This window comes from Canis lupus, chromosome 28 (genome assembly GCF_011100685.1).
Source record: "Canis lupus familiaris isolate Mischka breed German Shepherd chromosome 28, alternate assembly UU_Cfam_GSD_1.0, whole genome shotgun sequence".
NCBI classification, from domain to species: domain Eukaryota; kingdom Metazoa; phylum Chordata; class Mammalia; order Carnivora; family Canidae; genus Canis; species Canis lupus.
The window spans coordinates 15,689,734-15,716,351 of record NC_049249.1 but is presented as its reverse complement, the minus strand read 5'-3'; the positions used below and the strand labels follow the sequence as shown (position 1 = coordinate 15,716,351).

General features: G+C 45.9%; 1 protein-coding gene across 2 annotated transcripts in view; it reads right to left on the bottom strand.

Moving 5' to 3' along the window:
- Positions 1-10,078: 10,078 nt before the first annotated feature.
- The window catches only part of CNNM2 (cyclin and CBS domain divalent metal cation transport mediator 2), a 149,368-nt gene continuing 132,828 nt past the window's right edge, over positions 10,079-26,618 (bottom strand). The window contains exons 5-8 of one of the 2 annotated variants that reach the window (XM_038578663.1): positions 18,499-18,592; positions 15,520-15,585; positions 11,371-11,555; positions 10,079-10,675 (exon numbers count right to left, since the gene is read on the bottom strand). In XM_038578663.1, coding sequence (XP_038434591.1) covers positions 10,466-10,675; positions 11,371-11,555; positions 15,520-15,585; positions 18,499-18,592 — 555 coding nt within the window. In that variant the 3' untranslated portion in view covers positions 10,079-10,465. The remainder of the gene's footprint in view (positions 10,676-11,370; positions 11,556-15,519; positions 15,586-18,498; positions 18,593-26,618) is intronic. The other variant, XM_038578664.1, reaches the window with a different exon arrangement.

The following is a 26,618-nucleotide window of genomic DNA, read 5'->3' as shown; positions in this document are numbered from 1 at the left end:
AAGAAACATTCTAACTGGTATTTCTTAGGAATATATGCTACTTTAAAAGTAATCAGGTTATGGGGGTGCCTGGGTTGCTGACTCGGTTGAGCAGCTTGAGGTCTTGATCTCAGGGTCTGGCTCCTGAGGTCGAGCTCCACGCTTAGCAGGGAGTCTGCTTGAGATTTTTTCTCTCTGCCCCTCCCCTGCTTGCACATGGTATCTCAAATCTTTAAAAAAAAAAAAAAATCAGGTTACAGATAGCATTTAAATACTCTCCCCATTTTAAATTTTAAAGAGTTTGTTTGTGGTCACCCCAGCTATTATTCTCATTCAAGATGGAGATGTGCAGTTTGACACCATCTTAAATTTGCTCAAAGCCAAATAATTTCAAAGTGACTTATTAAAACTATAGAGCCTAACTTCTAATAGTACATTTACATACTTTCTGTTTTGAGCAAAGACCATCGTGAGCACTTTGCTTTTAATATACCACACTTTTTATATTGTGTTAGCCACATAAGATCTTATCTTTATAAGAGTTTCTTTTTAGCCAGATGTCTGACAGTGGATCCAAAGATCAAGGAGTGCACACAATTTGAAGAACTCCACTGCTGGTCAGAGCTTTCTTCGGACCACCAAAACCTATTTTAAAGAGCTAGGATTCCATAAGCATCTAAGATGAGAGTAGTTTCTCTGCATATTATTCGTGTTGGAAAAGTGCTAGGGAATTAGGCAGTCCAGGGGCTGGCACTCAGGGCAGATGTAGTTGTGCTTGCTAAAACATCAAAGTGGGTTTCTCTGTTGCCAACTAAAGTTAGGAAGCTAAACTTAATGTTTTTGTTTTAAACCTGAGGCATTGTTAGATTGTGAGAACACAGATTTCTCAACTCTTCAGAATCTCTTGGTATTTGAAAAGCTCCAGACACCCCTTCTGGGGTGCTAGACTGAACTGCCAATCTTAGGGCGTGTATAGGATTGCCAGGGACCCTGGCACACCCAGCAGGTGGTCAGAGGTGCAGCAGACCACAGCCCGGCTGGGTTCCCTCGTAAGGGGACTTGCCTCATACATTCATCTCTACAGAGATGGTCAGTTTATTTTGAAAAATTAAAGCCAAGAAAGTTTAGTGTTCTATTTAGACCTTAAATTTTCTCCTGCCATACAGATAGCTCTGCTGAGACCCAAAATAAGCAAAGAAGCCCTTCCAAGCTACCCTTTCTACAATGCTTTTAGAAGTGGTTCTTAACAGAACTAGAATAACTTGGAGCTACAAATCCTTTAGTCATGTTACTGGTTTTAAACAACTACTTTAAAAAGCCACTTGCAGTGACATGTCAGACTTAAAAGTACTTTGTTCATGTTTAGATATTTCTAAATCAGATTTATTTATTTAAGAAATACTTTGTCAACAACTTTAAAGCCCTGCAATTTTTCCAAGGCTGCCAGAGCATTTAAAAATACTCTTATTCACCACAAATAGCCTGAGACAAACAAGTGCATATCTAAGCCTGCATTAAGGGTGGGAGCCTTGTACACATTCCGTGTTATGGAAACTATTTAACCTTTCTTTGATGGTGGGAAAAATGGTAACTATGGTCCAGCTATTGCCATACAGGCAGTGGCCCAGTTTCTCACTTGGTTTAGAAATATATATCTCAGTACTTAGTTTTCTCATGACATTTTTGTCTTGGTGACTAGAGCATAGGGCTCTTAAAGTTTTTTCTCAAGTAGGACAATTTAAAATGATATACAACCTTGGGAGGCCCTTGGAATGAAATTTCTCCCATGGAGCTGTCTGAGCAGCCTTAAAAATAGAAGAAAAAAATGACACACTACCATCAAACAGAAGGGAGGACATGCACAGCCGCCAGGAACAGAGCCAGGTGACTTCCAGTAAAACCCACATCATTCCATCCTCCACCTCCACTAACATGAACCAGCATTTCACACTGTTCTCACTGCTGAGTATGTAGAAAGGGAAAGCAAGTCTTCTAAAGAAAGAATGCATTCGTTTACAGAATAAATAAGGCTTCTTTTTTTCTGTAACCTGGCAATCTCAACCATTTTTTCCTGTCAGACACAGTATCTTCATCCCAAAGCCACAGCAATCTGACTTGTTCCAACAAGGATATGCAATTTCAAAAATAAAATATATGTAGTATTTTAAAGTTCCTCTGAAGAGCTTTGGCACAAAAAATACTCGCAGTGGAACACATTTTACCTCAAGCTTGCTGACTCTTACTGTAAGTCTAAGTAATTTATATTTTCTAATTTAAACCAGTTTTTGGTCTGGTCTCTATGTTTCTTCCTACAAAGTAAGATCCCTTCGCTTCATCTTATTACTAGGAAAAAGGTAGATTACACATTGCTTTATGAATCATATTAGGTACAAGTAGGCCCCCAAACAGCCTGCTCTCCATTGAGCTCTTCCCAAAGCCATGTCTGGCCAGGGCTACAGACAAACCCTGTAGAGTCTGGGCCAAGATCAACCTCACCACATGCACTGGAGCCCAAGCGGCTAAGTGCATGTTCTTCCCATGAAAAACAGCAACAGTCGTGAGTCTCACAAGTTCCTGAGATGCTCTGAAGTATTTGCCCAGCAAACCTTTCCAACACTTTAAAAAAAAAAAAAAAAAAAAAAAAAAGGTTTATTAAATGTCCAGTCTTTTTTTTGAGAGAGGGTTCTCACCAGAAGTAATGTGTGACTTATGGGTATAGGAGTGAAGCAAGTAACTTTATTCTTGGACCCACTGTCCTTAAGTCAATGATGTAGCAGAAGCCTAGTAAGGAAATTCGCTCAATCTAAAAATTCCCATCCTGTATTAGCCTACTGTCGGAGCACTTCACAATCATGAATTCCCCAGCAGGAAGAGCACTTTGACAAAGAACTGCAACTTCTCCCTTGCGTCCTTAGGGCTTAGAGCCCTCCACCAGGGGAGATGGCCTGCCACCAGAATGTCACAGCAAAAGGGCCTCATAAACCATTCCTTTGTTTTGGAATGGGACAGTATGAGCACAGATGTGAGGATCTTGGAGGAAAAACGAAAGTTTTACAAAACGAGTTTATTAGCCATCTAATCCAACTTTTGGCGCTCTACTAAAGAAGTGTCACTGTTGAATTTACTTTCAAAAAGTATAAAAATTCAGAAATCCACTCCAGATTATAAAAAGGTCGCTCATTCAGTATGTAGTAGTCATTTTCTCTACAAGGCTCTCTGGTGAGTCATAGTCTGTGTCCTTAAAAGTGCTGAGTTGATAAGAAGTGCTGGGGAGCATAATTTGTTATATGAAATAGGAACCCTAGAGCTTTTTTCATGGTAAAGTTTAGTAATAAACTTGTGTCCAGTGTGTCCACATGGGCACCCCATGGATACAGAGGGAAAACTCAGGAAAATCTCATCTTAACAGCAGGAAAAATCACCTCTCCTTTCCTTGGGGAATTTACTAATTTGAACTCAGGACTCCTCTAGACAAAGTGAGTAAAGCAAGAAAAAGCAAAACAGCCAACTGGGACTCCCGTGTGTTAGAGAAATCCTTCCCTGGCCCTCCATGCTTGCTTCTCTGCATCTAAGGAAAGTAAGCAGGCTCCCCAAAAGGTAACACTTCACTGGAACATAGAACTACCCCGTTAATACTTTAAAGAAATTGGGGTTAATGACTGGGGGGCATGGTGATGAAGTCAGGTGTGTCTCAAAGCCAATAGTTCTTCATGAACCATCCCCATCTACTGGGCAAGTGTAAGTAAAGCAGATTGCAGACATCAGGGTTAAACCACACGGTGCAGAAAATAGGGACCAGTCAGAGCTTGATCCTCTCTGGAGTGTAAAATAGAGACAGAGTGGAGGCCAAAAGATTCCAGAAAGACGTCATCAAGGGATAAGTCACAAAAGGGGCTGGGAACCTTGGCCAGAAGATAATGCAGGGTCTGGAAGCACCTGAGTGATGCAGGTAAGAAGGAACCTAAAGACTTGAAAGGCAGTAGTGATGGAAGAGGATAGGGCCCCAACACTGGATTATCAGGGAAGGTGGATGCCCACTGCATCCTGAAGAGCATCTGAACACGACTCCCCACGGTCGGGCCCGATGTTTGTAACTTGAGAGTGAACATCTGTGCCGGCTACCACCGTTCCCCTAGGCTTTGCGGAGTAGAGGACCTACAGAGCCATTCTCAAGAGCCAGCCGAGAGGCTGGAAGGAGGCCTCTGGTCTTGCCTAGGAAAAAACAGCTTGGACATTTGCCCAGCTGAACTGTGTGCTGTTAGTGACTGAGCGGCCAATGTTGGAACAATTTGAGTGGATTTCCTCAGGGTCCTTAACTAAAATGAACTGATGGACTATAATCCTTGCAAAGGAGAAGCCCCCCCCCCCCACCTCCTCAGAACTGGTGGCACCAGATTCTATGGTAAAGGTGGAGGCACAGTTCTAGCAACCCTCTCTTGTACATAAGACTTTGTGGTGTGTGTCCAAAGGAAATGCCCTGCTGTGTTGCCATGCCGACAGACAACCAATCCCAGCTTTCTCACCAGTACAGCCAGGCCACTGGGCAGGGGACTGAGGTTGGTGTTGCATAGATGGAAGGGGAAAGAGGGAACACACATCCGCTGGAAGGGTGAACAGAAAATCATCATTTATCTAAATAGAATAATAGAAATGAACAAAACCTTTTAAAACAATCACAAAATTTACAAATAAATTGGTACAAAATAAATAGGAGAGATTGTAAATCTACAACATCATTTGAATTATAAAATGCATTCATTATGACAATCAGCTCATGAAACCTATACATGTCATTTGTGCTTCTTTAGGCTTATGTACACAGCTCTGAATACTGTGTTCGGAGAGCTTCACTGCTGAAAAGCATGAAATGTACACTATGACACAGCAAAGGCTGAGGAGGATGAAAATCAGACACAAAGCAGGGTCTTAAACTTGAGGGCCAAGGCAATGCTGGCGTTGGGCCTCAAAACCATGAAAAGGCATATAAGAAGCCCAGATGGGCAGGCAGCTTCCATGGTCCCGAGAGATGGATTCTGCAATCCAAGGTAGGAATTTAGAGGCCATCACTGTTGTGGGGCCAGTTTCCCAACCTGGCTTGAGAAGGTGGGAGTGAGGAAGAAGGCTCTGGTCTCACATCCATGCTGTACCGTTATACAGAATAGACCCAGTCACCAGGAAACCACCTCTCAAGCATGTCGCAGATGTACTTGAGAGCCCTGCCATGACGGAGACAGGCCTCCATCCTCATCCCAAACACTAGTCCATCAGGAATAGTGGTAAGCCCAGTAAAAGGGGCCAGGGATGCTAGGGTCAACCTAAGAGCAGCAACCTCTTTATGGCAAAAACAGAAAAAAAAAAAAAAAAAAAAAAAACCACTGCCTTCTCACCCACTTTAAGGGACAACAGAACCCTAGGCTCCATGGATGAGGGGCTCTAGAAAATATCTCGTCTTAGTCACAATGTACTAACAGTAGAGGCATATGTACATAATAAATAATAATATAAAATAAAGCATATACATTTGTAGATTTAAGACTCCAGAAATAAGAGAAGTCAATGGACTGATACACTCCGCCTTCACAGTAGACTTCAGACATGGGGAAGAATGAATCAGAAGCTAAGCTGGGGCTCTCAGGGGAATGAAAGTCCTGATGCCTTACTCCTTCCTACTCCAGGAGCCTGAGACCAGCTAAGCATACCAAGGGGCCTGGGCCTCCAACAAAAAGGGAAGGCACACCCAAGCCCCACCAGGTCTGTAAGAATTCTTCCCAGGGTGAGCCTAAGAAGAATCTGGCCCCAAAAGAATCACTTTCCAAGTGAATCCGTGTTGGGTCAGATGTGGGCAAATACCAGAAGATACCCTGCCAGGCAAGGCAAGCCGTTCTTCCAGTTTATGTTTAAACTCAACATAAGTGGGTATTCGAACTCAAAGATGTGTATTAACTCAAGTCTTTCGTATAGTATGTGTTGGAGCTGTGTACATAAAAACCTTGCTATACAAATTCCTAGAACTTTAAGCTCTTGCTACTAGAACCTTTGTTTCTAAATGTTGCTTCAAGTACAGCCTGGTATTTCCCATCGGAAGATATTTACAATGAGTCTAGTGAAATGTCAGTGGCTCTAGCATACACAGAAAGATTACTTGTGTAGAGCCAACCACAAAGGTCTAAGAAGCCGAGAAAGTCCCCAGCCCAAGGCAGGAGGAAAGCTGCTCCAAGCTCTGCAATTGCTATGAACTGCCATTGCCTCCTTCTGTCCTTCGGGCTGACCAGGGACTCTGGGAATCTTCAGACAGGGCAGAAGGAAAACCAGCAGGTAAGCACTCACTGCAGGAAGAATGCCTGCGAGTGGTAGAGGAAGAAGGCCCACTGCCACAGCCTGGAGGGACGGTGACATCGGCAAGCTCGCCCTCAAATGGAGGCAAATGAACCTCATCTCAGAGTTCCCTGAACTCATCTCTCTTATCAGCCCACTTGAATACAAAAGAAATATGAAAAGATAAAGATCTGTAAATGGCCCTGAGATATAAAAATCCACTGAGTAGGTTGCTCATTGATAAATTTACATCGGAAAATTTCTGAATCACTCCAAACCACTTTCGTACTCAGTTCTCTAACTCCCTCCTAACTTTGCATTCATCTACAACTGACACAGACGTCCTTCCTTGCTGGATGGAAGCACCACGAGCGCAGAGCCTACAGTGGAACCAAGCCCAGCCCAGAAACCGGCGCCCCAGAAGCCCCCACATCCTGAATGGCCAGCTCCGTCAACCCCCTGCAAGAAAAAACCCGTCTCTGGGGTCAAAACTGGCAGGGCAATCATTCCTGCTGTTCATGCCACCAGAGAACTTGGGGCGTGACATGTGCCACGTCAACCCTCCCCTGGCAGCTGTTTCCAAGTTGAGGACCCTTCCTGTACTGGCTCAGAGGAGTCTTTCGTTGGGGATCACCCCTGGCCAGCCCTGGAGGAACCTTGGGATCTTGGCCCAGGATGAGTGAAGAGGGCCATAGATCTCTGGCTGGTTTTCAGAAGATGATAGGGTTGGGGTTTGTTCTTATTTTTGACCAGCCAGGACAGAGAATCAATCAGCCAAGGGCCTCCTGAGGTCTGCTTCTCAACCTGAGAGAAGTGGGGGGCGGAAGCTTGTGGTCCCTGCCCAGCCCAATTCCTATTACCTCCACTCCTAGGGAAAATGCAGTTCTACTTGTACCTACCACTACTTTCCTAGACTTGGAAAGCTGATCCTTTAGTGAGATGGTACTGGGGATAGCACAGGGAAACATATTCACAGTTAATGTTCCATATTGATGTGAAGTTCTGCGTTCAACCTCTGCACAGAAGTTCCTTAAAGTTACATTAGAAAATGGCAAGGTATCCTACTTCCTCCCACGTGGGGAAGCCAATCTTGTCAGCGTGGGCAAGGAGGGAAGTGAAGGTGAGGAAGGAGAGAAGAATGGGGTCAAGTGGTATGAAATTACGTGAGAACCATGGCTTAAACTAGTTGACTGGCACCCCATATCCATGTACATACAGATCTTAATGTTCTGTTTTCCTAAAACTTTAAATACAGGATTTTGAACTTGCCTGATAAATATGAACAGAGACCAACAAAGGGAAAGAACCTGTAGGGTAGTAGGGGGAACAAAACCCTCTCATTTATAATGACAAAGCAGACTGTCCTGGGAACATCCAGATACTAGGGATCCAGGTGCAGGTGGAACCTTTGGGATGCTACAGTGGCTAGAACCGGGAGGAGGCCCTGTCTGGTCCCACTGAGCCAGGGCTCGAAGCCTCGGCCGCAGAAGCCACGGCAGACGGGTGCTGGGCCCGATAGCGAGGGCTCCAGCAGCATTCGAGACACCAGCACCGGTGTCTGCTGCAGAGCCCGCTCCCCTGCACACTTAAAGCCGGCAGCCCTAGGCAAGGCTGATCTACTGGCGCTGCATTCTGAGACCTGGCCACTGCACTCGGAGATCTCAAATACTCAGTGCCCTTCTCTGCCGGACTCTCCCCTTTATAGACATGAGTGCACAGAACGTCTAAGCCACAATCATCCTGCTGCCCAGTGATGCAATGAGCCGGCGCTTCTCCTTCAATAGCCTGAAGTTAGTTTCCAGAGGGAAAGCAGGGCCCGGGGCAAGAATCTGATCACTCAAGACAGTGTGATCTGAAGGGTCTTGAGCTTTCTCCAAAGCAGATATTTAACTATAGCCAGGAACGATTTTCAATTCTCTGTTGTTACAAAATATGAATAATCAAAGGTAGAGAGTGGTGTAAAGAAAAGAAATACCAACTTGAGAGACTAAAGTTTCATCCTCTGGGCGTAGGAGCCTCTGCTGTAAAGCCACCCCTGCCAGCACTTTACAGCAGACTTTTCAAAAAGCCACCACACTGAGTAGGGATGATAGTGATGACAAGTTCTTGGTTTCTCTCTGAAGTCAAGGAGCCAGCAGCTGGAATCCCCGGCCTCTCACAGAGCTTTAGGATTCACAGAGGAACCGTGGGGGCTCTGAAAAAGACCCAACACATTAACCCTGCTTCCAGCAGCTCCTTCCAGTAGCAAGGCACCCTGAGACAGGCCGCATGTGGAAAGGCAGATCAGCAGGGACTGGGCCAAGGGGGCAGAGTTCCCGAAAGTCAGAGGAACCCCGGCGTGGCAGGGCCAGGCTCCACCAACCCAGCGGGTTGTGCTTGGAGGGGGGCCGCTCCCCTTGCAAGACCCACGGTTCACTTCCTTACGGGGATAGTCCCAGTTCCCACACCACACTGGGGTTGTGCTTGGCTAGATGCGTCTTAGAAACAGACCTGCTCTTGGATGGATCTGTTTATAAAAGGGGATACTCGGGGTGCAGGGTCCCACTAACCTGAAGCTACAGAGTGGGGGCTCCATCCCATGGCGGCAGGTTGGGTGCCAGTAGTGGGCCACTCAGCCCCCTTAGGGGGCACCCCGTGACCCTCACCAAGGGGGATGGCACCCTATGAGGAAGACCCTCCGGGCGGACATCCCGGAGGAAATACTGTGGTCAACGTGCCTGTGACACAGGAGCCACCACACTGCTCGTCGGGAGGCGAGCCTGGGCGCTGCTGGGGGCTCCCAACCCAGCTCGCATCCTCCCCAAGCCCTACCTGGGGGGACACACTCCTACCTTGAAGAGGGAGGAGGAACCCGCTGCCGGGCCCAGGCCTTCCCTTCAGTCAGCGGGACCCAGGGGAGAGCCCTGGCTTCTGGGCTAGGACCTAGAAGCGCGCGGGCGGCCCTGCGGTCACTGCGTCGGAGGAGCCCACCTCGGGGGGCGGCGTGGCCCACAAAACGCACAGGCCCCTTGGGCTGACACTTGGAACAGATAAGATAGTTAGGAACCCAGTCACTCCAGAAACATCTCCTGACACTAATTTCACTACGCGGGATGAATTTGGTATTAAAATAAGGCGGAGACACACATGAAATGGCCACAACACACATTTGGCTTCTGAATCCCTGTTTGGGGCCACAGCGGCCCTGGCGCACGGGAGGGGCGCGCGGGAGGCGGGGCACGGCGGTCCGGGCCAGGAGCCCAGGGGCAGGGGCGAGGAGGCGCAGCCCCACGGAGCCCCCCGGCCCCGCCCCACGGAGCCCCCCGGCCCCGCCCCTCGAGGCCCGAGGACCTCCGCCTGCGCCCTGGGGCGCCCTGGCTGCGGGCGCGGGGCCGCGGATCCAGGCTGCAGCAAGGTCGGTCGGGATGCAGCCCGCTTGCCTCTCGCCAATGATAAACCGTGGCCTTAAAATTCATGAACATTCATTTTGGTGATAAAAATTCCTTAGAGGAGCAGAAATCACATTCCAAGCAAATGTTAGACCTCTCTGAGGGAAAGGACGCGGTTAAACGTTAACTTAAAACAACACTGAGCTCACGGAGGCGGCGGAGGGGGGCCCCGGGGGAGGGCGCCGTGCAGGCCCCGCCCCCCGCGGGACAGTTTTCTTCATTCATCCTTCAAGTTCCACAGCGACACGGCCGTGGGGGGTGGGGGGGAGGAGGAGGAGGAGGAGGGGGAGCAGCCAGTCCGTTGGGCTCAGGTCACCTCACGGAGTCACGGCAGAGTTTCAGACACAACAACGTACAACTCTGCAAAAGACACTGTTTAAAAACATCATCTCTTGGGAAAAAAATAAAATAAACCGCAACAATTTTCAACTTCATGCAAATTGAGGGAGGAGGAGAGTGAATAAAGATAGAAGGTACAACTGAAAAAATAAACATGATTCTATTTGGGTGGAAGAAGTTCATCTCCAAAATCTCGAATGCCATGTCCTGGCTGTTGGTGTCACACCTCTAGCTTCTGTGCCCGCCCTGGCCATCCTCCGCGGCGGCTTCCGGGAAGGGGACAAAGTCTTTGGTCTCAGGATGTTGCAGGACGCAGCATGGCACACAAGCTCACGCTAATGGGGTTCATGGTCGGCGGGCCTGGGGCCTCCGGAGTTGGGGGGCGAGGGGCAGCGGTGGGCGCTCTAGATGGCCCCTTCACTGTGCAGGCTGTGGTTGGCCTTGTTGTGTGTCACACAGTTCTGTTCATTGAGCAGGTTGGCGGTCTCGTCTGGCAAACCGTCGTGCAGCTCCGTAAGAGTCAATTCAATTTTAGTGTTTTCACTGTCTGAAGACTGAGGGGTTTTGTCCATCCGGGATGCCATCAAGGCATTTTGGTATTGCTGTCTTGAGATCTGGGGCCAGAAGATGGCACAGAAAACAAACGAAGACAATGCTTATTTTTACGTGTTCCTGTCTCAACTTTGCATTACATGTTAAAATCCCCCACCCCAGCTCCCCCAGAAAGGCCCCTCAAAGTTTTTCTAGGAAAATATCATCCTCATGTATAAACTGAGTCACCTTGCAAGTTCAAGTGAACTCTGGCGGACAAGTCAGTGTTTACTGATCTAAGCCATTTCCAAATTTTCGTCTCAAAATTTCAGAGACTGGAAAATGGAGACAGGCTTCCACCAGTGGAAGTTGGCTCGTTCTTCAGAAGACACCTTTATTTCAGACTGAGAAAAGAACCCCGTCTGGGGCAGAAGAGAAACAGAGGGTTCTTCCCACCCCATCTCAGCAAGTCTTCGGAGACTCCGACCTCAGCCCTTCTGTGGCCACCCGGACTCACTGGACTCACGAGCTCACGAGGACTTGCTGAGAGAGGTTCCTCCTTTTTCTGCCTCTGGCTCTCACTCCCTGAAAAAGCCACATCTGACTTGGCAGCTCTTTTGACAGAGCCAGGGAGAGAAGTGTTTTCCGGAGCCTAAGTCTCGGTTGGGCACAGGAGCTGGAGGCAGGGCAGCCCAAATGGGCCGGGGAGCCAAACCACCGGCTGCAGCAGGTCCCCTCCGGCGGCCAGGCCCCGCCAAAGCACGCGCTCCCCTCTCACCTTAACGAACTGAAGGTCAGAGAGGGCCCGCACTGAGTAGTCAGGGATGTAGACTTGAAGGAACGAGGAGGTGAGCTGATTGTTGCTGCTCCCCAGTGTCGGCGTGACTGCGTCGATCCGGTCACTTCGGCTCAGAGAGTCTGAGTGATTCAAGCCACACGGGCGAGGAGGCGACTTGTTTTCACCTAGACACGGAGGAAAACAAACAAACAAACAAACCACCCATAACCTTTTAAGTGAGGTAGACAGAACCAACACAGTCAGCTCTTTATTTTCCAAATAATAGAAAGTAGTAATTAATAGACCAGTTCAATCAGCTTAACCCAGACGCGAGGGCCGTACAGCTCACCACCTCGACGGCGGCCTGCTGTCCGGAGGGTTTGTTCAGTTCTGCTGCTCGGCCGTTCCTGCAGGCCCACATCCTCTCTCTCTCTCTCTCTCTCTCTCTCTCTCTCCCTCATGCACACACAATCCCTCCCGAGTGAGTCTCTGACAGCGAGGCCCCCAGGCTGCACACCTGCGTCAGGAGCATCCCCTGGGGCTGCGAGACGCACAGGCCTCAGGCCGACTAGGCCTGAATCACAGAAGCTGCTGGATAGACCACACAGGGCACAGGAGGGCAGCCCTCCGTTACTTTGCCACAAGCAAAGTACTCAAGAATGTTGGTAAATCAATACGTGTTTTAAAGGAATCAAAATAGTTCTGTGTGCTCATACCACCTCCCTCCACAGCCGAACCTATGATCTTTGTCTCTGACCCCAGTAAAATCCCCCTTTGGGCAGCCCAAGGGTGTCTCGGTGTTTCGGGAACACTAGACGACACCAAACTCTTCAAAGGCCTGAGGGAGCATAGGTGCTGTAAGAGGGGGTCTGCGAGGAGATGGACCGGACTCGTTTATTAAAATAAAGTGAAAAGGAATTCAGCGAGTCTAGTGTTGCTGCTCTCAAAAGGCAAGTTGACCGGAGCTTCTAACATACGTTTTGTTGGACATAACCCACTCCCCACCCTCGTCGGAGCTTCCTCCATTTTTGCTTTTCCAATCAAATCTACTCCACAAATATTAAGTGGGTGTTCACAGAGGACAGGTCCTGACCTGCGTCATGCCGCAGGACTGGAGGGGACCCCTCACTAGTATACCCCCCCCCCCAGAGGAGCTGCCCTCCGCTGGTCCTGCTCTTCCGCATCTGTCATCACGCCCAGCAGCCCAGCAAAGTCCCCCGGCTCAGGCTGGCGGAGCCCCACGAGGGCCGCTGTTCCTCTGCTACTTCAAACAGCCCTGAAGTGTCTGAAGATGGTTGCGTTTGCCTTAAGCCTCTTCTCCAGGCTAAACGCTCTGATGTCCTTCATGCCACATGTTTTGCCACCCCTCACCCCCTTCCTGACCACCATCTGACGAATATTCCTTCCACTCAATAAATGTCCCTCCTCAAAATAGGACCAGGACAAAACACGGTGAGTCTTCACTGAACCTTTAGCGGGCGAGTTTACTTTCTCCTAAAACTGTCACAGCACACTTCCCCTACAATTTTATCAAAACCCATTTTCTATTGTTCAAATTAAACTCAGAGTAGCCGTTCCTCTGGTTGCTTTCCCTTATCTTTGAACACAACAGGGCAAATGAATAATTTATCATGTTTTCTACTTAGCAGAAAGGAACTTTGATCAGATGACCCGATGTCGTGAAGCCTCAGATTAAAAGATGGATAATGGTTCCCACCTCATAAAGTCATGAGGATTCCAAAGGAGATAATGTATAGAGTGCTTAGCACAGCATCTGACACTTAATAAATATCCCATCAATAAGCCTTGTTACCAGTACTCTGTTTCCTGTTGCCCTCATCCCAGGCCTCTCCACTCTGTGCTACCCCCAGGACTGAGCCTTCCTGTACTTGGGAAAGCTTCACCTGGGCTGACAGATCGAACCCTCAAACCTGATTTTTGAAACAAGGGATTCCACTGTAGCCCTGGGCTTGAGCCCCAGATCGCACCAGCATTTCTATAGACAGTATTTACTCTTGGGTGTGATGATTTAAAGGTTAAGAAGGGGCACCTGGGTGACTCAGTGGTTGAGCATCTGCCTTTGGGTCAGGTCGTGATCCCAGGGTCCCAAGATTGAGTCCCGCAACAGGCTCCCTGTAGGGAGCCTGCTTCTCGCTCTCCCTGTCTCTGCTTCCCTCTCTGTATCTCTCATGAATAAATAAAATCTTAAAAAAAATTAAGGATAAGAAACCGAGACATGCAGAGGGCACTGTGCTTACTGATCAAACTGGGTGCATCAGCAGTTAGAGGTCAGAGGCCTTCCTTCTGAGTCTTCTGTTCTTTCCTCCTGGGGAGGATTCCAGGGCAATCTCTCGGCTTTCCCCAGGGTATCTAGACTCCTAGTCAGCTTTCTCTCAACCCACTGCCCTCGGTTCTTGTGAGATGAGCCCTCGCTTTCATCAGGAACCCACTGCCTGGCGTCCCAGTCCCAGTCTGAAGCAGACCCTGTTTCCCGGGACCCCTTCTGTCGCAGTGTGACAGGGACCCAGTGCAACCAGTCGTTCATCAACACGCAGTGAGAAAGAGGAGTATTCAGACCCAGGGGAATAAAGACTTTAAGTGGCCAGCCCCCAGCTCAGGTCATATTCTGTTGCCAAATTTATGTGCCAAATTTTTATAATTATGATAAAATCTTTCCATTTTTAACTCCTCTTATGCCTTCTCAGCATTGTTTTTTCTGCTTTTTAGTCATTTCGCCTAGGAATTCTTTCTTTTTATGAGTAAGCCAGAGGATCCTATACAGAAACATTACCAGCCTCCTCCCTTGGAACCACAAAGCATCTTTTGGAATAGGCTGGAAATCACTGGTTTAGCTCAACCTCCACTTATTTGGTATCATATTATTGTAATGCTAGGATCCTGAAGGCCTGGGTCCACAAAATGAAATTTTTTTTTTTTTTAAATTACAGGATCAGATAGAGTAGACACAGCTAAGAAATCTCTTAAGTTTTGCAGGGAAAAGTGAAATACAAATAACATTTCATGAGTTTCATCCAAAAGTCACTTTACCTCAGCATCTGTGACATTTTGAACAGGTAGCAGATGCCAGCAAACAAAATGGGGAGAAAAAACACAAACATACATACATATCCACAAATACATATTTCTGTGCATATGTATGTGTGTATGTGTGTGCACATGTATCTCCTGCCAGCTGGTTTGAATCAAAACAGTCCTACAAATAATACCTTATCCCCAAACACCTCAAGCTTTTTCAGAGCAAAAACTTGAGGGAACGTTAGCTTCTTTTTAGGACATGTATTGTTTCTTTTACTAAATATCAGCGTTTGAGAGTTTTTGCTGAAACTGGATTATGAAAATGCCAATTTCATCAGATTTTAAGATATAAGCTGTGTGGAACAAAATAAATACAGAAAAATTGTATTACCAAAAGCTCAGCAATTTTAATTAAAGAAAGATTAAACTTTTGCCTTTCTTTTTTGCTGCTGGATGTATTAGCCAGGCATGACCAAACTCTCCTGCAGGGCAGCGACCAGCAGCTGGTGAGGAATGTGCACGGCACTAATTCAAAAACAAAGAGAGGGCCACCTGCCTGTCAGAGGGCGGAGATGCATGGGCCCCATTCACGTGGAGGCTGGAAAAAATGAACAGAACCAAGAATGCCCAGGTCTCTGCAGACAGGGCTTCTGTTCACCGAGAAAACTTCACAGTCCTTGAGGCTTTGGGGTGCATATGTCCCATAGAAGCATCCTCAGGTTTTAAGGTGCTTGGGGCCCCAAAGAACCAAAAGCAGCCCCCTTGGGCTGCCCTGAAAACCCAAGGTCAGCAATGTGGGCGGGAGTGGGGGGTGCAGGGGGCAGGCAGGGAGCAATGATGCTCCAGGTCAGAATCACCCTCACTCTGTGAGGGTCAGCATTGCTCACGCCACGGGTCCCCTGTCAGTGTCCTGAATCCTTCCCACAGCTGCTGTGGGCTTGTATTTCCCGGGACAGCTCACTCCTGAGTCAGCAAACGTGGAGTTTGAGAACTCAAAGAGAAACTGCAAACAGCCTTGACCAAATCAAGGGAACAGATCTGGCCAGCCAGGCTTTTGTGGGGGGTCAAGGGAGGCAACCGGAAGAAGTATGAAAAGGAAACATGCAGAGTTACCTGGAGAACCTGCTGCTAACAACTCTGTTCTGCTGACAACAAAGGTACGAGACAGGGACAAAGGAACTGGAAAATGGAGAAAAACAGGGTGAGACCATATCACTAGGCAAGAAAGGAGATCTCTGCACTCAGGGCACAGGAGCAGACACCTGTTCTACTAACATGAGCGTTCACTTCCAGAAATACAAAGCCTATACGATATTAGGGAAATTAAAAAGGCATACACGCTGCTTTCCAGGAAGTGGAATACAGGGAGCCTGGAATCAGAAGAAATCCTATTCAAATGCTTCTCTACTAACCTAGAAATCTCTTAAGCCATTAATGCCCTATCGGGGGTTTATAGCTCAAAATGTGCTCTTCTTAAGGATTTAAATCACAATGAGCCCCACGAAAGGCGGGGGAGCTCCATTAATCACCTGCCCCAAGAGCATGACCCAAGCCGCCTGCGCCAGCAAAGCCTACAGCATCCCTACCTATGGCAAGCAGTAAGTTATTCGATTCACTGACATCTTTTGTGTCATGATAATTTTGACCTGATATTTTGAATTGTTTTGGAATACTCTGAACGTTCAAAGTATCAGAGGAAAGTAAATCAAGAGTGTTATACACAGGTCTGCTGGGAATTGGCAGACCAAAGTCATCCTCATCACTGCTTCCTCAGAGAGCCACAGGTCCATTTGATTGAAAAGTCCAATCAGCACTGCCCTACCTGGCAGGAGTCCTATTTCCTGGGCAGGGTTTTTTGTTTCTGTTTTTAAATTGCAGTATAATTGACATACAACTGGGCGGGCCTTGAAACTGATTACTGTAAGATTTTTCTAGGCAATCAACATCAATAAATAGAAATATTATCTTGAGATTATAGCACTAATTGTATCTCTCAGTGAATATACAAAATCCCAAATCTTATTTGTGAAGTCATATACTGGGCTTTTGTATTAAGATGCTATTAACGAGATCCCCTTCCTTCCTGGCATTTCCCAACGAGGCCAGTCTGCTGCAGCCCCACAGGCTTGCTGTATGAGAGACCTGCCTCTCAACATTTCTGAATGGCATTTGCCAGTATGTGAATCCACAGTTCAGTATAAATTGGGCCAATGTTTAGGTTTCAAGAAACAGTGATTAATAAGATGGTACCCTTACACTTCTTTCTTTTCAAAGCCACATTCTAAATCTGACTCTGCTAACCCAGGGCTAATTTGAAGTTGGCTGCCAAACAACAGTTACAAGCTCAACACCCAACTCTGACACCGACATTTCCTCTGTGCTTTCAAACTTAAAAAGCACTCACATTGTATTCTTCTAACAATCACACCAGGTAGCCTTATGGTATCCTGTTAATAAGGAGGAAGCTAAGGACCTTTCTCAGAGGCAGCCAACCATATACAGTGGTCCTCCCAGACTAGTTAGGAACCTCCCTGCCTCCTCACTAGCAGTGAGAACAGAAGATCACCTTCAAGTTTACAGCAGACATGATTAAGTGGGGTTAGATAGGCCCATGTTCACACTGGTGTTAGTCAGCAGTTGACAGTGGGGAGGCTGGCCGATGTGGCCAAGCACCCTAGGGTGGGATAGTGAGAAGATGCGTCTGGGGCAGGGGAGGCTGAGGGACATGAGAGAATCCTGAACACTTCCTTGGCTTTTTAACTGTAATGTAATATTCCTGGATGCCTGGGACACTGTGTGGCCTGGTGGATACTGAGGTCACAAAAAGAGATCTGTCTGGAGGTATCCCCTCCCCTTTGGAGACTGGTTTCCAGAAGTGGCCTAGGTTGTTTTAGGATGGGTTATTTCTAAGTTTGGGTTTTGTTTTTTTTTTTTAAGTTTGGGGTTTGTAAGTTTCCTAGCATAGCATGTCATTTGGCACTGTGGCCACAAGGTGGCACTCCAGCACCTCTGTTTACCTGTCCACACTGGTCCAGCCAGGGTAAGGCAGCAAGCACATGCACACCGCAAAGCAAGCAATGCCCCAAGCCAGAGGTATTTGTGCTCCCTATTCCTACTAGGGCAGATACCAGTTGCTGGCATCTTGTGCTCAGAACACTTAGTTGACACCCTGTGGCATACCCATCATTAGCCGGCTGACTCAACTGACCAGCTGTCTAGACAAGAGCCAGCTCTAGTCAATAAATACACATTTACAGCCTCATTCATCCGCAGGAAAATGCAAACTTTAAAATCTCCAGAACAGTTAACATTTTAAAGGTTCAATAACATTTAGCAGTGCAAGTAGAGCAACTGGAACCCCTGTCAGCAGACGCAGGCTAGCAGTGTGGACTGCTACGTACTGTGGCAAACTGCAGGGCAGGAGCTACTAAAGCTGCAGGTGCCATGTGGGAGCCCACAATTCCACTCCTACACATATGCCCAAAAGAAACGCACACACACTCACCAGAACACATGCACGAATGTGCACGGCCACCCAATTCATGGTAGCTCCAAACAGGAAACTACCCCCATGTCCATCAGCAATGAAAAAATACACTTCACATGATGTGACACTGCACAGCAATGAGAAGAAATAAGGTATAAAGCACACACAGCAATAATGATGAATGTGACAAGGACAACACTGGGTGAAAGAAGCCAGGCTTGATGTAATACGTCCTGTAGAAGTTCATTTACACCAAGTTCAAAAACAGGCAAAACCAGTCTACTAGCTTAGAAGTCAAGGCAGTGGTGTGGGGAACAGTTCCTAATACAGTGTGGTGGTGGGGAGGGTGGTTTGTGGGGTTGGTGATGTTTGTTTCTTGAACTGGGTGCTGCTCTACACGGAGTGTTGGCTGTGTGAAAATTCATGGGGGCAGAGACTTATGATTGGGCGGGGCAAGGGGGCATCTGGTATATGCGATATGTTTCAACAAAAAGCTCAAGAAGTTGATAAATAGGGCTAGCCGGCAGGTACAGAAAGGGGACAGGAGAAGAGTATTCTATCTTAAAGCACAACCCCGCCCCAAGGGGCTGAAAAGGAGAGCTCACCTGGAGAGGCTGTGAGGGCCATCACACCATAGTAGGAGAAAGCACTGGCTTCGAATTTCATACCTTCTTTCCCAGCTTCTACTTCCACTTTCCCCTGTGAGAAGAAAAGGGGAGTGTTTTCAGTCCATTTCCAGGAATCTCTCTGCAAATTCAATGCAAGATTTGTCCTTCCTCAGATTTTTGTCTAGAATTCCTTTCCCAACCAGCTCTGGGAAGTAAAGCCTCAAATGCTCTTTCCCACTTAGAAAAGAGGGTCAATTCATCTTAAACAGGACATTTGGATTTGGCTGGAAATGCAGAGAGAACAGTGAGGGTGTGAGGTTTCATTTCTGTGAATCCACTTAGTATTTTCCCAGCATCCCTAGTTCATGCATGGATCCTTTAGGAGCTCTCCAGTAATAAAAACATGGTGCTCTCTCCCCATCAATTGGGACAAACACTGGGAAAGACGGGGTCTTTCAGGAGCTCAGAGCTGGAGCAGCATTGGGTCTGGGTTAACACTGTCTGTGGCCATGGGCTCCAGGGATGGAGCTCACTCTGGTCTCACAAACACAGTGTGGGGTGTCTGCAGGCAGGACCTTTATGGCCCAGACCCCTGTGGGCACCACCCCACCTCTCAACTTCCTCCTCACAGTCTTGGGAAAGCACCATAGCAAGCCTTCTTCCATCAGGATAAAACCTCTCCCTGAAGTCTTCCCTTGCCTTCTCTTTCTCTAAGTTGTCTAAAGCCTCACTCATTGGTTCCTCCAGGGCAGACTGCAGACGCCTGACTCATCCTGTTAGCCTTCGGGTCCACTATGACCCCCGCATGGTGGGTGCCCAACATGCATTTCCCAAGCCACTGGAACATCCTAGTAAGTGAGCTCCACGTCGGGATTTCCAAGCCAAGGGCCAGAATGGCCTTGTTCACCGTACCTATAGCTGCCCCTCCGGTGACAGGCAACCTTTATGGTATTCCTTTATGATGGGTAAATAAAAATAATGGTACCATTTATTGAAGAGGAACTAGGCTAACAGGTCAGGGCTTTATTAATTCACTTAGATGCTCATAACTCATGAAACAGACACAATCACCCTCCCTTACACATCAGGAGAGGGGCTCAGAAGGATTACATGAGAGAACAAGCCCTTGACCAACATGTTTGCCATGGTGCCCACTAACGCAAACTATTATTTTGATCATTCCCTATTATTATATACTAAATTCCCAGTTATGGGAGACTCTCCTCAAAGCACTTCTTCAGAAAACGCTCTACTGTCTCTCTTTTAGGTTTTCCTTCATTCAAAATACTAGTTATATCACTCCCGGCCAACTCTCTCACTGTAGGAAGGGAACTGACAACTCCACCCATAATGTAAAATCATCCTGCAAGCAAAGGGGTGCCGGAAACCCTGACCATGTGGGGCCCGGGGCAAAGATGGTCCTGGCCACCCACAAGTTTGAGGGAAGCACAAGCACAAGACAGAGGGAAGCAGGGGAAGGATCAGTGGGACATGGTGGTCAACAACAACAAAAAACCCTGTGGGGAAAAAGATCACAAGAATGTAGGAAATTCAGAGAAAAAGATTACTCCCTGTTCTTATACACATTTTGTACAGGAAGGAAAATGCAAGGAGTAAGAGTTGAGGCGAGAGAAGGGAGGGCAGGGGAGAAGTGGGGAGACAGCGGGGCCGCCAGGCTCCGTGGGTTTGCACAGGAAGCCGCAGGATGGGGCTGGAGCAGCGTGGAGAGCAGGGCAGGCCGAGGAGCTCCCTATGTGGTGGGCCAGCGAGGCAGGAAAAGGGAGTCTGGGCTCATGCTGGGCTGGGAGCCATGCAGCTGCGAGATGGCTAGGAGAGAAGCTACAAGAAGGGATCCACAGTTTGGTGAAAGCAGGAGGAGAACAAAGTGTAAGGAAGAGAGGAGGAGTCACTAATTATGACAGATGTTTGCTCTAAGGGACCCAAAGACAGGCACCATGAAGATGGAGAGAAACTTCAGGAAGGCACTGCATTGGTGCTGGGACTGGGGGCAAAAGGGGACAGAAGGAGGCCTTGGGGGAAGAGTCTATCAAGAAAGGCTAAAGTGGAAGAATGAAGGTTAAGAGGAAGGTCAGGATGGAGATGGAGACGAGGGAGGGGAGGAAGGGAGAGGGAGGAGGGAAGGAGAGGGAGAGTGAGGAGCAGAAAGAGAGAAGAGGTGGTCACTAAGTGAGCCAAAGCAGAAGGCTGGGCAGCAAAGAAGAGGCAAAGTGACCGGCCTCAGAGGCAGGGTCCCTTAAGAGGAGGGGAAGAAGAGGACGGGGAGGGACAATCCTCAGAGCCGGTGAGCAATAACACTGGACGCGCCGGGGGTACAGATCTTCGCAATTACTTATCTACTTCTTGCTGCGCTAACCCCTGATCTCGTATCAGATAGTTCATATATACACATGAGGCTGTCTCTGTAGTCGGAAGCTCAACAGCGACATAACCCACATTTCTACACAGAAAATCAAGAGGAAGCATCAAATGCAGCAGAGCCTCATCATGACTCCCATCTTTGTGGGGTTCCCCACTGATCTGGACCATTTGTTTTACAAGCTACAAGACCTTCTGTATTCTGTGTGCCTGCACAATTCTTTAGAATTATCATCAGAACCAGCAGGGTAACACCCACTCCCCCAAAAGACTGTAAATAACAACTCGGGGTCTGCCTCTGGGGGAGGAGCTCTTCCAGGGGCAGTACCCACACGAGCCACGCTCGAACCCCTGCCAAGTAAACTCAAAGGCAGAGATTCCCAGCCCTTGCTGTACACTGGAAACTCCTGGGGATTTAAAAAACAAACAAAGACCTGATGTCTGGCTCCCACTCTGAGGCATTGCGATTTAACTCCTATGGGTGTAACGTGGGCATGAGGATTTTAGTAAAGCTCTCCAGTTGATTCTAGCAGGCAGCAAGTTTGGGAATCCGTTGCTATGAGGCTCTATGGACAAAGGCCCCAGCTCTGGAGCTGCGTGCCCTGGCCTCTTAGGAAACACCCCTGTGGTCACGGAGGCTGAGAGCCCACAAATTGAACAAGGACAGCCGCATAAAGACTCAAACCTTGGTTCGTCTCCCTCTGTCCTTCAGGACACCACCTGCAGTGGAGGAGATCAGGCATCTCCTGCAGCCCGCCCAGCTGACCTCAACCAGGCTACGAGGCGGTACACAGGTCGATGTTTGCTGGCGGAGGAGTCCCAGAATTAGTGAAATCTACCTTCAGCCTCAGAGAGGAGGTTGCCAAATTTTTATTTCATATAGATATTTTGAAAAACACACCCATCTATCTACTCTAACCATCGTTCTGCATCAGACCAGACATCTTAACCCCCCAAATACAGAAAATATATAATTTCAGAACAGACAGGTCTTTAAACTGAGTACATGTAATTTTATGAAGACCTCGCAGCAGCTATTTTTCACATTTGGTCTCAAACTAGTGAAAACTTTGTCAAGCATTAGCATGAAGGAACCACGGCGCCAGACTCCTTTTACTCCATTTATAAAACTGCAACAGATTAAAGGATCCTGTGGTTCTTTCGATTCTAACTTTATAGGATTCTACAATTTCAAGTTTTGAAAACTGCACATCCCTGTATTCCTCACTACATGAGTGAAGCTTTTCTGGCAGGCAAGTTTTAGAAACATCCAGTAAACATTTTTTTTATTCCTCTGTATGTGTCAATGGCTCCCAAAAGTGACCCAAGTAAACCTACCAGTATGCAAATTGAAGCCATCCCCATGAGGCAATGGCCTGGCTGGCTCACGACCAATCAGGTGTCTTTAGATAATGATTGTTTCCATATAAGGAAGGAGCTACATATCAATCTTACTTTTGAAACATCCACAAATTTACCAAACTCTAGCATATTGCACACATAAAAAAATCAGCACAGGACATGATGGGCTCCCAAAGGGAATTATGTCTTCATGTCTAAATCGATGAAAGAGGGCAGCCCAGGTGGCTCAGCGGCTTAGCGCCACTTCGGCCTAGGGTGTGGTCCTGGAGACCCGGGATTGAGTCCCATGTCCGGCTCCCTGCATGGAAGCCTGCTTCTCCCTCTGTCTGTCTCTGCCTCTCTCTCTGTGTCTCTCATGAATAAAAAAAAATTTTTTTAAAATAAATCAACGAAAGAGAAGGCAGGCCTCATGATCTCAGGCCAAGCTAGCTTCCCAAGTAAACTTACCAACACAAGTGCCCTACCTTTCTTTGGAAGAAGTTTATTAGGTAGCTCTCCTCTCCTCAAAGTTCCTAAGCATCCAGAAAGTACTAAAAGCAGTCTTGTGCTACACCTGGCCACAAGGTGGAAGCCTGTGCTATTCTCGTTGGCAACAAGATCAAGTGGTCAGCAGATGCCATGGACGCAGGGAGACCAAAGACTTCCTTGGGCACCATATGCTGAGCATCCACTAGGTCTCCTGCTCACCTTCAAGTTCTTGTTTTGTTTTTGTTTTTTTATACCACCATCACAAAGTATTCCATGGGGCTTGACACCTGAAGGAAGGTAACTAAATCCCGGGGGTGTGAATGCCAGGTTAAGGTCACCAGCACTACCCCATTAAGAGGGGAAGCATGACCCCAAGAGAATCTATTCTGCTGCTCAAACATTCCCTAGCAATTGTTTTTTAACCTGGAGTCCAGAGATGTAGTCTTGGCACTCCAAGTTCCCTTGAGGAATGTTTGTTAAATTTTTTTTTACAATGTTGATGGTCAGAAATCAATTTACACATATTTGGGACCATCTGGTTGACCATCTTCTAACCAAATGCCATCACCAGATGTCAACCAGAGCCTTCAGGCCACAACTGCATTATGAAAGAGTTGTTACTACCTGAATCATCATGGCTGAGCCTTGCTGCTCAATCAACTGGGAGCTTGTTAGAAATAAGCAGCATTTCAAACTCCACCCCAGCCCTACTGGATCTGCAAGTGATTCCTCTGCACATAAAAGTGTGAGGAACACTGAACTGGAGAGAGAGACACGAGAGAACCAAACATAAATAAGGACCAGTCACACCCAGTGGAAGCCAAATAACAGCACAGCATCCTGCACAAATAACTCAGATTGAATAAAGGCCTGAAGGGTCAATCATTGCTGGGCCCATGGAGACCCAAGCATGCTGAATGCAAAAGAGCCTGCATCAGAGCTTTGCCTCACTGGGACCAGTGGTACTTTCCTACCAGGCAAACAATCAATGACACATGTAAAATATCAATCACGTATCTGTTTTGGCTTACACAAATTCTAACTCAAAGAGTGCAAAAGGAGCTTATATCTAGTTTTTTTTTATTTACACATATCTAAGTATAATTTGTTAAAAATAGGGTCAACATGGGTATCCAAGTAATTTATTTTTTCTTTACAATGGGTGCTATCTGTACTTGACTCAGGATTAAAGATCTATTATTTACAGGGACACACAGACCCTACAACTCCCAAATCCTCAAAAAAAGATTGGTACTGAAGGCTTAAAGTCTCTTCCAGTAACAGGTGAAATGGCTCTAAGTAATATCAAGGGATGTGTAAACTCCAAGATGCTACCTGCCACCTTCACAAAGGAAAAGATTTCACTCTACAGGGAAAAACCTCTTTTGACTCTATGTTAGAGGCCCTGAAAAAAGAGTGGGTGGGACAGCTGAACAACAAAAATATTCTGAGGCATGAAATCAAGCAGGAAAAGTAACACCAGAAAAAAAAAAAAAAAGTGTTCCTTTTATTGATTCTGTAATGGGCAAAGAAAAGAGCTATTTGTTTTCCTACTATTCTTTATAGTTACTAAAATCATAATCTGGTTATGTGCTATGGAGGAGCAATCTTTTTTTTTTTTTTTTTTTTGGCTTATTTAGACATTTTACTCCCCCCCCAAACCCAACAAATCCTTCACTGTAAAATACCAACTCTATGAATTAGAAAAATGGTTTATAGTGGTTAAAATTATTGTGTACACACTCTTGATATCTCTGTATGTGCTTTCTGCTTCTTTCATGACTATATTATGGTCTCATCATATCAAAACATAAGTGGTGGAGACATAAGAACTACTACTACTTTATAATTAACCAATTTGCTATGAATGTGTTTGCATAGATAGCTTTAGCAAATAATTTCTTTAGATGCATATGTATAAGGAGGCTGTTAGTTTAAGGATATGATTGGTTTCACAGCACTTTTTCTTTTTTGTTCACTATTCATCATGGATTTTTACAAAGATTTTTGTGGTTTTTTGTTTTCTAAAATAAAAAATGGTTGCTTAATTTTGTCAGTTGCCTGTCTGCTATCTATTGATATGAGCATGAGGATTTTTTTCCTTTACTGCTTTTCTAATTAACATGGCATATTTTGTTTTTGTTCTTAAATTAGCGCCGCATTCCTCAATAAAGCTAATTTAGTTGGTCAGTGAATAACTCTTTGGGGATGTTGCTGGTCTCCAACTGCTACCTTTTTAGTTAGGAAAGCTGATGGATCGTACCATCTTGTCCCATTTGTATTATACAGAAAATGAACTCCAAGTTTCAATTTTTTTTTCAGGTGATTTCTTTGAATCTAGCTGTTTTAAAGGAGAAGAGAGAACTCCTTTTGTTGTTTCCCTCTTATCATATTAACTATGCCAATAGAATACTGATTTTGTTAATCTTTTAAAAGAACCAAATATTGATTTTATTATGGACTTTAAGGCTTTCTCATTAACATTTTTTTCATTACTATCTTTATTATTTAATTTGTTCTTTTTTCAGATTGCTATTTTGTTCTTTTTCTGGATAGATTTTTTTTCTTATTTAAGTACTCAGAATAAAATTTCTTAAAACTCTGACATACTGCATATAAAGTATTATTTAATAATGTCTTTAATGGGGACGCCTGGGTGGCTCAGCAGTTTAGCGCCTGCCTTCGGCCCAGGGCGTGATCCTGGAGTCCCACATCAGGCTCCCTGCATGGAGCCTGCTTCTCCTTCTGCCTGGGTCTCTGCCTCTCTCTCTCAATCTGTGTTTCTCATGAATAAATAAATAAAATCTTAAAAAAAATAATAATGTCTTTAATGAGGTTCTCTGTATTTTATGATATTCTATATATTTTCTAATTCAGTTGATACTTAGGGTTTATCAGTTTGATATTAATTACATTTTCAGCATTTCTTTAAATAGGTAATAGTATACGTGGTAATAAATTCAAAGGGAGAAATAAATCTCCCTTTCATACTATTCCCTGACCTCTGAGTCTTCCTCCCTCCTTAGAGGCAACCACCTGTGACCTGAGTAACCTTCCAGAGAGATTCATGTATATAAAGATGTACACGAAACACATGGGAATACATTATACACTCTATTGTGAGCCTTATGTATAAACCTTTCTAAGAGAACTGGTCACCATTTAAAAATGGCTTAGTACTCTTCAATTATGTATTTTTAGGTCCAATTTTATTTCATTATGATCTATACGTGGTGGTTCTAGAAATTTCTACCTGTCTGAGTTTAGGAGAACATATATATGACATAGCAAATCATCAGCTTTATGAAAGTCACATAAAACTTCTTTAAAAATGTATTTCCCTGGCTCTATATTCAATTTTCTCCCAATTCCTGTTAATTTTATTAGGTTAAAATATTTTTTTCTTGGTATGCTTACTCTTTTATGATGGTGGAAATTATTTTCCGCCAAAATTATATTCTTTTCCATTTCCATGGATACACCACATCCGTGAGTACTTAGTAAGTCCTACAATTTACATGAGTCCAGAAAGGTCCCAATTATCTATAGGATAATTAAGGAGGTTCTTTTATTTGAAAACAACTCAATAAAAGGTATGATGTATTTTGTTATTTAAGACACATAGGGCCAATATGCTTTTCTTTCAATGTTTATTGTGTTCTTACCACTGTCCTTATTGATTATTCCCCAATAAATTTCAGTTTAAAAATCTACTTTTTCAGATAAAACTTTAGGTTGTAGGCTTTTTATACTTATGTAGTGGAAGGTAGGTGCCCAGTAACTTAGAATTATTCTTTTAATTAAGCTTACTTAAATTGCTTACTTTGAATAAATTAGACTTTATTTCATTTAGTGTTTAAACTCAGAGTGATGTGTTTCTATTTATAATTATATTCCAAACATCAATTACT